This window comes from Lonchura striata, chromosome Z (genome assembly GCF_046129695.1).
Source record: "Lonchura striata isolate bLonStr1 chromosome Z, bLonStr1.mat, whole genome shotgun sequence".
NCBI classification, from domain to species: domain Eukaryota; kingdom Metazoa; phylum Chordata; class Aves; order Passeriformes; family Estrildidae; genus Lonchura; species Lonchura striata.
In genome coordinates, this window is record NC_134642.1 from 12751632 (window position 1) to 12763778 (window position 12147).

The following is a 12147-nucleotide window of genomic DNA, read 5'->3' on the forward strand; positions in this document are numbered from 1 at the left end:
TAAAAGGTCATGGAGATCAGGAGAGGTGCTGAGGACTAGAAGAAAGCAAATGTCACCCTGGTCTTCAAAAGGGGCTAGAAGGAGGATCTAGGAAAGTACCAGCCAGTCGGCCTCACTTCAGTTTCTGGGAAAGTAGCAGAGCATTTCATTGTGGAGATCATCTTTATCCACATGGATGATAAGAAGGTGATCAGGAGTCATCAACATGGAGAAATCACAGTTGCCCAGCCTGATTACTTTCTACAATGAGGCAAATACCTGGACAGATGAGGGAAAAGTAGTGGATATAATCTACCTCGACTTCAGCAAGTCTTTTGACACTATCTCTGATGACAGGCAAGCACAAGGTCCTGCACCTGTGTAGGAACAACCCCAGGTACCAGCACAGCCTGGGGCTGACCTGCTGGGGAACAGCGCTGTGGAGAAGGACCTGGGGGTCCTGGTGGACAAGAAGCTGTCCGTGAGCCAGCTGCATGTCCTAGTGGCCAAGGCCAGCGCTATCCTGGGAGGCATTAGCAAGACCATTGCTAGCAGGTCGTGGAAGGTGATCCAGCCCCTCTATTCAGCTGTGGTGAGGGGCTCCTCAGGACAATAGAGACATGGAGCTCCTGGAGCAGGTCCAGCAGAAGCTACAAAGATGATGGGGGGACTGAAGCATGTCACTTATTAGGAAAGGCAGAGGGAGCTGGTTTTGGTTAGTCTGGAGAAGCCTGAGACGGGATCTATCGATGCATAAGTATCTGAAGGGAGGATGTCAAGAGGATGGACCAGGCTGTTTTTAGAGGCGCCAAACAATAGGACGAGAGGCATAGGCAGAAACTGGAACACAGAAATTCTGCTTGAACATGAAGAAGAACTTCTTTACTGTGAGGGTTCCTGAGACCTGGAACAGATTGCCCAGAGAGGGTATGGAGTCTTTTTCTCCAGAAAATAAATTATTTAAGAGCTGTCTGCACACACTCCAAAATACTGTTGGTTTAGGGAAATCTGCTTGTGTAGGAGGTTGGAGTAGATGACCTAGAGTGGCCCTTGCCAACCATAGCCATTTGATAATCCTTTCTGATTCTGTGACCTACTTAAACAGGCACTTGTCTGCCTTTTTTTTTTTTTTTTTCCCCCTCCATTTGACATAACATATGCTGCATGTTGTAGAAATAAGGTGTTACTTTTGAAGGATATTGTGCGCCAGCTATGGAGGAAAGAAGCATGCTATATTCATTCAATATCAGTAAAACCTGTTCTGGTACCACTGTAATCTAGACCAGGACTAATGCATAGTTGACTCCATGGCAAGAAAATCACAATGTGCTTATAGTGTGTTTGCAATACACTAGCCTTCTCTCTGTTTGTGGCCAGTTACTCAAAATTGCCTCTTCTCTCTTTTTATTATTGCGCATATTGTAATTGCTGTTTATCCAGCAATCTCAATCTCAAGAACTGAATAGAGGTTCTTTAGGGGAGATCTAAAATGACTGGAAGATACAGAAACACCCTGAGATCTTATAAACCTCCTGTTCTTTTTATAAATATCTATCTCTCTATTTCTGCCAAATGACTCACTTGCAGTACCTTTAGAAATCAAACATGAACACAAATACATGTTACCTGCACCAGTGTAGCTTAAAGGTAGAACATGAAGGATGTGCAGGTATCCAAACAACAATATTGAAGTCCTTAGTAAGTGTGGCTTGACTTGCTTTAAAAACTCAGGATCCAGTAAGACATTTGAAGTATTCCAATTGTCAAGGCGTGTACTTCAAGAGCAGCCTAACTCAGTGGAGCTTCTAGATAATGGAAGCACAAAAAAGAAGAGATGTTATAATAAACAGATAAACCCTGTACCTGTACCCTCTTCTTAAAGTCTTTAATCTAAATGAGATTAAAGAGATCTTTAAATAAATGTACATTACAGACTGTAACTATCAAACTAAAACACTAATTAAAGCAGATATGTTACAGTATAAATTATCTAGGCATAAGGTTTTAAAAAGTTATTTCATCTTAATTACTTAAACCAGTTAAATATTTTGTTGCAACTGCAGACTCCATGCTTCTCTAGATTAAGAAATAGAGAAGATTAATTGGCAAACTCAAGTCTATAGTTGTTTCACTAATAGATCTAGAAGGAAACCTAGAATTTATATAGAAAAGGCCAATCAAGACTGAACCTGTAACTGGTGACTTCTTCAGAATGATAGTTATGACTAGCTAGGGTATTTGAGAGAATCCACCACAATCTGCATTTCTTCTCCTACTTAAAACAAATCTGAGAAAAAGCCAAATGTTTTCATCTTTCAGAATTATGGGTTTTAAGAAATTAGGATATAGTGCAACAAACATTTGAACAGAGTTTTCAACATTTTAAACCTATTGAGGTCTGTGAGCATTTCTGTCATGGGAGTAATGGGAAATTGTTGGCAGTTGATTTAGGTTTCCTGCTTTGATATCATATTTGATCGTATGATGTTGTGTTGTACTGAGCAGTTTCTTTAGTTACTATTTTGCACTGGGTGGTTTTGTTAAATTACTCTGAATGGTTTACGTTGTATCACATGGTTTGTTCCGTATTCCCCCCAGAGTCCTGTGGTTTTCCCCCAGGCTGGTTCCTTCCTTCATCCCTCTCATCAGTTGTATCCCATGGGCTGTAGCTCCTCTCCTGCCAGAAGACAGACTTTCTTCTCCTGGACGGCTACTTCCCAGACTCTCTTTCCCCTGGAGTAGTTCTACAACAAAGTTGTGGGACGTTAATACCGAGACAGAAGAGCGCCTCCCGTCTTTTGCTTTTGTCCTTGTCGGAGAAGCTGGGGTCCAGAGCTAGCCAAACAGGACCCCACAAGGCAAATAACCCAACAGTATGATATTTAAATATCTGGGAAGATTAAACAGTGAAAAAACCCCCAAATAATATTTTCTATTACAGGGGAAGTTTTGAAAACTGATTCACATTCCATTTTACATGGATTTTAATTACCATTGAACACATATCAGCATAAGAGTATCACAGCACTTATTCCATTGGAAATCTTTGTATTTCTGTAATAGTTTTAAATCTAATCCCAATCTTTTAAATTCCAATATATATTCTCTATCCAAAAGTAATACATAATATTATGTTTCCAGTTCTATTAATACCTATTTTGCTTGTTTATACTTGAAGAAATTAAAAACAACTCTACAACTGAATTGTTTTATTTTTCAAATTTTTCTGCTTTGTGTTCTATGTTTTTGATTTTTGCCTTCTACTTTTTCTATTCATCATTTAGCTAAGATCATCATAACCATTTGGAGGAATATTAACAAATGAAGATAAGATATATATTGTATAATTTTAGCAATTACAGAAGAGCTGTATAATAAAAGGAATAAAAGAGAATTTGGAGTATCCTGATTTCAAGAGTTGATACGTGAGCTTGACTTCAGTGGATAACATGGTAGCCAGTCCTCCTACGAAGGAATAGAGGACTGGTACTTTTGGAAAAAACTCATCTGCTGTCATTACAGTCACAAGTCTTGATTCACTTGGAGGGAGGCAGATTCAAGTGTTTTTCAGGCTCAGGACTACTGGAAGCTGAGTTCATGCCTCAGATTGAAAACCCATTATGTCAGGTTGGGGAAAGAGCTTTTGGTGCTTAGTTTTAAAGTAACTTACTATGCATCAGATTTCTAGATCATTAATGAACTAAAAATCATATTACAAGAAGTTTGGATTGTATAATTACTTACCCTTTATCAATGACATTTAAAAGGCAATACTCTAATGCATTTGTGTAGACTCTGCAATATCAGCATATTTTGAAAATATGAGAGTCTATCAGCAACATTCAAAAAAGCGAAGCTTTTAGTAACTTGACATTTCTCTTATACAGAGCTTGAATTCCATTAAAAAATAATTTTCAATGCATCTCTTGTCTTTTTCACGACAAATAACATTCTAGTAATCTGAGCCACAAGAGGGCACACAATAAGCATTTGGCAGCCCAGTGGCCACAAATGTATAAAACTTGGTAAAAAACACTGCAAAGTATCTCACGTAAATGTTTCAGAAAGCCTAGAAAAGTTAATGTTTGTTGGAACAATAAAATTACAGCTTGTTGAGCAATGTAAATCTTTTTCCCTTCAAGCGCATATGTAGGCATGAGTTTTTTCCATAAAAATACATCTTCCCTTCTATTAAGCCTTAGAAATTATTTCTCAGTGCAATTAACTTCTAAATGCTGTCTATGCTTATATGTATACATGCTTGTATGTGTCCACATACATCTATGTGTGGAAAGTAAGAAACCACGTAATTACCAGACACTAGATAAGTACATTTGTGAAGATGGTATGAATAAAGGCGGTGAAATAGTTTTAGGAAAAAACATAAACGGAAAACTGAGAAGTAAAAGCCTCTTATATTCTCTCTTTTAAGCCTTGTCTGTTAATTTTATTATGCTGCAGAAAATTTTGAAATATACAGTGCTGTAACCAATGAATATAAGTGGAGAATTTAGAATTGGAGTATTTTGTGTTTCATGATTCTGTAATTTTGACATAATTGCATACAGGCATAAATTCAATGTGCAAGTACCTTATCACTGCATGGTACTGCAGTGACAGTTAGACAGGGAAAGGCTATTCACTGAACAATTGTGGCATAGTTCGTGCTAAAACTAGATCAAGAACTGATAGCAGAAGTTCACAGCTAACATTCCTGATAAGAATTTCCAATTACACTTAATAAACCTTCAGATAATATTTAAGTGAAGCTCTGCATCACTGTTACTATTTCCTTCTCATATCACAGTCCCATGTTCATCCACTTGAATAACCATGTCTTATTTTTTGCCATTTGTACTCCCACAAATTACTCCAACAACTTCTACAAGTCTAGTATTTTCTTTTTCCATCTATTCTAAAAATAGTTAAGTAGCACATATAGTAAATACTACATAGCAGATATACATGGTAAAGAAAATACTTTATTGTACTTAAGGAGTTTCTTAGTGCTAATACAGCCTTATTTTACAGATTTATACCAAGAAGCAAGCTCTTGCCTGAGAGAACAAGTAGACATTCTTAAAAGAAATTAGAAACTTGCAAACTGTTGATTTGGCCTCCTATAGATTACCCCTTCCTACACTATATGTGCCTGGTATATATAAGACATAGCTAGCAACCTCTTCATGTAAACAAAACTATGTTTGCAGTCAAAGTTCAAGTGCTGTCTCTCTTACAATTTGAAATAAATAGGCACAGTCTGAAAAACAGAGACAATTGCTAAGGACTGCTGATAGAAATTCTCAGATCTTTCTATAGAGAGAAGTGGGTGTATATTTTTGTCTGATTCAGACCCAATTCTCCACAAGCCTACTCTGGTTTTTGGTGCTCTAAAAATCAGACTGTAGAATTCTCTCTGGCTCTGTGTGACTGAGAGGTGTCTGCTTCAAATCACTGGCTGAGTACCAATAGTTTCTGTGACAGTTTATGGTAGTAATAATAAGCTACTTCTCTCTATAGGGAAAGAAAACTATGATGACTGCTACTGTAAACAAAAATCAAAATCTAAGAAACAATAGGCAAAATGGAGATAGTTAAGAATATTCACACTAGAACTTTCACAATCTAAACCACGAGTTTCAAAAAACAGTGATAGAGATAAAAAGAGCTATGAGAGATCATTAAAAAATTAAAACACTGGCACCTATAGAAGGCAGCTATTGAAGATAGCTACCTTTACAGCAGCCCCATACCCTTAATAAATCCTTTACTGGTAAATAGTTTTGCAAAAAGGATTAAATAAAAAGATAAATAAAAAATTTGCTTTGTGTTGGCTCAGTTTCAATGAGAAAAGTAGAAGTTGCTGTAAAGCAAGCAAGTAAAAAAGCTGCTGCAGAAAAAATATCCCCCCTGCTTTTTTTTTTTTTTTCCTTTCTTTCTCTTCAAGATAAAAAGTATTGATTGTGGACAGGTAACCTTTTGAAAATCAGTTCTAAGGAGGAAAAGGTTGCACTTCACAGGCATATGTCAGGAGATGGATTGACGGCTGTTTTTATGAACACAGAGGAGATGGGAAAGATGCACATGGGAAAACACAGGATTATTCCTTTTTACAATCCTATGTAAAAAGGAATCAGGAAAAACTTCCCTCAGAAGACTTCTAACTACACTTTTATATTTCTGGCGTCGCTTGAAGTCTAGGTTACCTTACTTCTACCGTCAGCGTGGAGTACTAGCACTCGTAACACGGTCACTAGAAGCAACAGCCCAGCCGGTGCTCCAGGCCAAGCTTTGCACTCTAAGGGCTCGGCAGGGGCCGGGCACGCCGAGGCGCGGCGGGGCCCGCCCGGGGCCCTCCCCCCGGCCCGGCCCGGCCCGGCCCTTCCTTCCCCCGGCCCTTCCTTCCCCCGGCCCTTCCTTCCCCCGGCCCTTCCTTCCCCCGGCCCTTCCTTCCCCCGGCCCTTCCCCCGCCGGGCCCGGCCCGGCCCGGCCCTTCCTTCCCCCGGCCCTTCCCCCGGCCCGGCCCGGCCCGGCCCTTCCTTCTCCCGGCCCTTCCCCCGGCCCGGCCCGGCCCTTCCTTCCCCCGGCCCGGCCCGGCCCGGCCCTTCCCCCGGCCCTTCCTTCCCCCGGCCGAGCCGCCGCTCCGGCCGCACGTCCGGGCCGGGCCGCCCCGCCCCCGCCGCGTGACCGCCCGGCTTCCGGGAGAGCGCCGGGCCGGCAGCACCGCCTCGGCAACTTCGGCGGGGAGGGGGCGGCAGCGGCGCCAGCAGCAGCAGGGCCAGCAGCAGCAGGGCCAGCAGCAGCAGCAGCGCCAGCAGCAGCAGCAGCGCCAGCAGCAGCAGCAACAGCAGCAGCAGCAGCAGCAGCATGTCCGGCAACGGGCTCACGTACAGCGAGCAGGGCGGAGAGGCGGCGCCCGAGCTGGCTCAGGAGGCGGCTCCCACCGTGACCCCCTCGGCGCCCGCGGCCTTCGGGCTCTTCAGCAGCGACACCAAGAAGTAAGGAGCTCGCTGGGCTGCGGGCGGTGCGGGGCTGGCGGGCAGCCGCGGGCAGCGGCAGCTCCAGGGGCACGCCGCGCCTCCGCTTGTCTGCCGTCGTGACTCCGCGGAAAAGTTCCCGTGCGTACGTTTAAAGTGTGCTCACATAGTGGGTTACCTTTAACTGATTCTTTTAGTTTGCTTGAAAAACTGCTTATCGATTCTCCTCTAACCGCGGTGGAGTTGTCCTAATTTTGCCTTCAAATGTGTATGTATATATAAAAACTGTTCGTAAAAAGAAGTGTTCGTGATAGTTGTGGTTGGAAATGTAGTGGATCAAGTCGAGGCGGCCAGCTCGAAGTGGGTGTTAACAGTGTTAACAGTGTCTTGGTCAGAAGTCAAAATGAGGAAATGAAAAAGGTAAAAAAAACACCCAGCCAAGTGAACTGGTATAAATAGCTTTCAGCTCCTTAAGGCAAAAGTGGATTGGAGAGGAAGAATGTCCAAATGAAAGGATCAAAAGGTTTGCTAAGCTGGAATTGTATTCTACAACAAATTGGAAATCTATTCCAAGAGCAACCAATAAAAAGCACCATAAACTTAAGGTCTCATGTACATTAGAAAATCAATTGCTGCATCTTCAGTTTGATTGTTCTGCACAAAGAGAACATCTATGCTCTGGAAACCTCGACTGATGTGTTTATTTGTGAGCTACAGCAGAGTAAATCATGAAAACATGAAGCTGCGGGCGCTCTAATGCTTAGCTCTATGAGGCAGTAGCTGATGGGCCTCCTCAGTTTGCCAGATGAGTCTCAGTTCTTTTCCCCCTTCTATTTTGCTAAATACTTCACTTTTTTGTTCTGTTCCAGTTCAAATTTTCTCTGCTCTAGTATAAATGTACTTTTGTAGATCTGTGTGTTTTAGCTGACTTACATTGTTTGCACTCTTCTTTCCTTGTCTCCTTCCATAGAAACAACTTGGCACTTTATTTTCAAACTATTATTTTGCAACTTTCTTTTTTCCACGGGGTGGAGGGTGTGGTAAGGTATCATTGATCACGGCCATACTTTTCTAAATAGCTCATAAACTTATGACTGTTTTGCAGGGGAAGTATAGATCTCTGTTTTATTAAATGCAGAAGCTGAAGTGAGTGATTCTACCTAAGGCTCCCTAGTGATCACAGGGATCACAGGATTCTGGGGTCCTGAGATGTTTTCTACATGTGTATGTCTATGGATGTCTTTTAGTATGGAAGAATCAGCAGCTTGTGATATGTAAGCATGCCAAAGTAATAACTGCTCCTCTAGACTTGCTCTTACAGGAGTGTAATCATCTAAAGGAATGACTTGAGAGGAAAACAGACAGCTGTCTGTGGTCTTTTGTAGCTGACAAGCAAATTCTTGCTGAAATAGAGTGTTACCCACAAGTCACTTAATGCAGTTCGCTTCAGCTTAACACTTGTGTGGTTAAGCTCTGAGTATGAATTGGGTAGTTGAGGAACAGATGCTGTGCAAGGAAGGTGATTTGTGTAGTGTGGAAAGACCACTGGACTGCAAGGTAGGATTATTGTTAGACAAGCAGACTGTAGCACTCCAGCTGGAAAATATAGTACTCATTCATCAAGCATATACATTGTGTTTCTAATAGTTCACTCTAGTAATAGTGAAAAACCTGCTCATCACAAGGCAATATAAGAGAATATAGAGAAGTGCAAGATGTGTCCTTGGATCTTGTGCATGAAGGTGTGTGGGTTTAGTGAAATATTCCACTAGTGAAATGAAAATGACTCTTAAGCTCGTTAAAGGTTGTTTGCTGATCTCTCTAGATTTTCTCATCATTGCTGCTATACTCATGTCTGATATTATTGTGTTGTTTCAATGCTTGGCAAACTTTTTTTTGTTGCTGAGGAAGGGGGGATTCTTCCTTAGTTCTTCTGATGATACAAGAAATAATCCTACTCAGCAGAGGGATACATATATAATTCATGGCCCAGAACATAACAGCTGGACCAGAGCCCTGTGCTTGCCTGTTGCCAGTCAGTCAGAACAATATAATGAAGTTAATGTATGAGTATCAAGATACTACTGTAAGCACTTAATTGAAAAAGTTCCAGTCTTTTTTTCTTTGTGTTGTCCGTCTTCCCTGTTTGTCATGAAGAAGTAAGCCAAAATGGTTAGGAAGATAATGAAGTGGTTAGAATAAGTTGTCTCTGATTTTGAGACAGAAGAGCCCACGCAGAGGCACAAATCAGTATTGGTAGACTTAAATCTGAAATCCAAAGTTAGTCAAATATGAAGTATTTGTCCTGATTTTTTTCCTCATATTTTAGTAGGTCTACTCTGCTGAAGTTCATCTCATGTAAAAGCTTTGAGTATCCCTTGGTGCAAAAGCCTATGTGTTATTCTCCTGATAAAGCTGCCTTTTTTACCTTGAACATTCAATGATCTATCCACTAACTTTCAATTACAAATATAATTTCAATTTGATTAATGAACATAGTATTTTTATGCTTGTATTGTAGTTTGGTTAAAATGTGTGCTATCAGTATTGAAAATATATTAGTTTGTCAAAATTTCTGTCCTGGTGACATCTTTATCCTGACAAAGTGTAGTTTTACTGTTAGAAGATAATTAAAGATAACTGTTTATTTCATGGTCTCTTATCTTAATATACACAAGGTGCATTATGTTGCACACACCATGTGTAAACATTGTTTCTCATTAGATGATATACTGTATGTGTCCACTGCAGTGAAAGAAAATAGAAAACATAAAACCACAATTTTGGTCTGCGTCTGTGAGATGACTGTACATGTTCAGGACAGAAGAGAGGAGATGAGGAGGAGGGTTTCCTGATCTCGCTGTAGTATTGCAACAAGTACATATGAAACTGATTTCTTACCAGTGTTGGCTAAACTAAAACTGTTACTGAATAAGAGATTTCATTACAAATGTATTATATTGGTGCTAGCTTTTTCTATGTGTATTTAATCCTGACTAAAGAGGCAAATAGAACTTGTGGGTTTGGTATGCATTGCTGTTAAAGCCTTTTGGTTAGTGAGATGAATGAAGTAGATCTGGTGTTCGGGGCATGGAATTTTTGTGTTCTTTCAGTTAAGCATCTCAACAACTAAATAATTGAAAGATCTTACATATCTGAAATGAGTCAGTCTTTACCTTCTTGTGTGGAAAGGGCCCTGTTGCATGACTGGAGATGCCTTTTGTTTTGCTTCCTCTCTTTCACACTTGAACTGATCATGAACTTGAACTGGCAAGTATGATATTCCTTGATAAAATTTGTGTATTTATGCTTTAAGAATGTATTTGTGTGTCCAGGTTGGTAGTTTGACACTTGCCTGTGAACTGGAATATTCTAGATATTCACATGTCTCGCATGTTTCAAAAAGAAGAGAAAGGGTCAGGTTCTGGTCACCAGAGTAATGGAGGCAGTCTGCAGAGAAATCTTTGCCATAACAGATGTTTTCAGTAGAAAATTTGTAAGAGCCGATAGGTTATGTGAATCTTATGTACAAGCTGAATCCAGCATGTGGGCCTCAAGCTATTTCTCCCAGTTTTAGATTGACAGACTCCATGCAGTAAGTACTGCCAGTTGGATTTTCAAGATCTGTTTAGTGTAGAGAAATACTATGTGATTTACATCACTTAAGTTTATAGAATATTGTTATAGTTACGTTATGCCTTATTACATCATTATTGTTCTAAGTGGAGGAGTGAAAATTCTAATCACCTTCCAACATGTAAGAGTACTTAGAGAGTTAATTAGAAACACAGAATCCCTGTTAATTGCATATATTAGGGTACAACTATAACTGCCTACAGTTAATCGCAGATGGACAGAGGATTTTTGTCTATGTTAATTGCATTTTAAACAAAACTTGCCTGCATGTAAAATGAAAATATAATAATGTTTGGTACTTGTAAGTGGTACAATTTCAGCAATAAAACTAGTTATTGCTTTAGCTGATAAAATGTAAAAACTTAAGGGTGAACCATAGGAGTAACATCAGTAGATGTCAATTGTTAAGTGCAGTATTGAAGCAGATGGCAAAATATGTAACACACATTTTCAACTTTATTGATTTTCATCTTTAAACTATTTCTGCCAAGCAAAATACATTTATAATTTATTAGACTTTTTTGTTGCAGGTCTGGCTTACATGTTTTGTTGAGCCATCGTCAGAAAACTCGGCAGTGCTGCAAACTCATTTTTCTTTGCAGAGATTTGCAAGCCTATTTTGCAGAGAGCTGAAGGTGGTGATTTCATTAAGATACTCATTCCCCAATTCTCTGTGCAGAAGACTTTTCCAAACCTATTGGAGCTAAAAACTTGATTTCAACAGCTGCCAGAGGTGTTCTTGGAGTCTTAAATTGATCTAGTTTTGTCTTGGCATATTCTGTTCAACCAGTCATGGAGAGATTGTACATAGATTGCCATTTGTGAAATTCTTGGAGGAGACTCCAGCTCTAATTTTCAAACTTGATGCATCCACTAGCTCATTGGCACAACTACTTTCTTTCTCCATCTGTTAAAATGGCCCTATGCCCACCAATATGGTTATATGCCAGTTTTGGTAGGGTATACAGCCCAGCAAAGATGAATGGTTTGGATGAACTGATGAGTGTACAAGATAAAATCTGAACCCTCTGGTCAGTACAAGGATAGGAACTAAATGCAGTGTACAAATGGAGGCGTACTATTGCAGAATACTTCTCCAGCTGAAAACTCTCAGATCTGATGGGAAGTACCACACAGTGAATATTTTCTTATTGCTATGCACTTGGCAAATATGAGGATGCAAGCAATGAACTGTTGATTTGCTGTAGCTCTCTGTAATGTTGTTACTATATTTTTGTGGCTTTTTTATTTGCTCAGAAAGGCAAGTTTTACAGTTTTGAGGCCGTCAGTGTGGTTTCTGCCTATTTACTGCATTGTCATATATTTGCCGTAGTCATTTGCTTTGATCTGCATCCTGAATGGTATTAAATAGCCATATCTACAGCTGTTACAAGGCTGAAATTCCACATGTTTTTAGTTCTGCATTTTTTGAAGGCTGTTCTTGTTTCTGCCATCCCCTGATATTTTGGTACTTGGAGGAAACAAGAACGGTTCTCGCAATCTGCCAGAAGATGAGCAGCATTGTAATGCTGTTAAACAGTGTTGCTGAAACTTG

General features: G+C 40.2%; 1 protein-coding gene and 1 long non-coding RNA gene across 3 annotated transcripts in view; one reads left to right on the plus strand and one right to left on the minus strand.

The window, feature by feature from the left end:
* Positions 1-1120: 1120 nt before the first annotated feature.
* On the minus strand, positions 1121-6321 carry LOC110471309 (uncharacterized). 2 transcript variants are annotated; one of them, XR_002465569.3, is made up of 3 exons: positions 6186-6321; positions 2543-2723; positions 1121-1784 (listed from the first exon to the last, which is right to left on the minus strand). It is a non-coding gene; the product is annotated as an uncharacterized LOC110471309 (long non-coding RNA). The 2 variants fall into 2 exon arrangements; XR_002465570.3 differs by having other exon boundaries at positions 2529-2723.
* A 499-nt stretch (positions 6322-6820) lies between these two features.
* Positions 6821-12147, plus strand: part of AP3B1 (adaptor related protein complex 3 subunit beta 1) — a 152557-nt gene continuing 147230 nt past the window's right edge. The window contains exon 1 of the mRNA XM_021531843.3: positions 6821-6977. Coding sequence (XP_021387518.2) covers positions 6847-6977 — 131 coding nt within the window. The 5' untranslated portion in view covers positions 6821-6846. The remainder of the gene's footprint in view (positions 6978-12147) is intronic.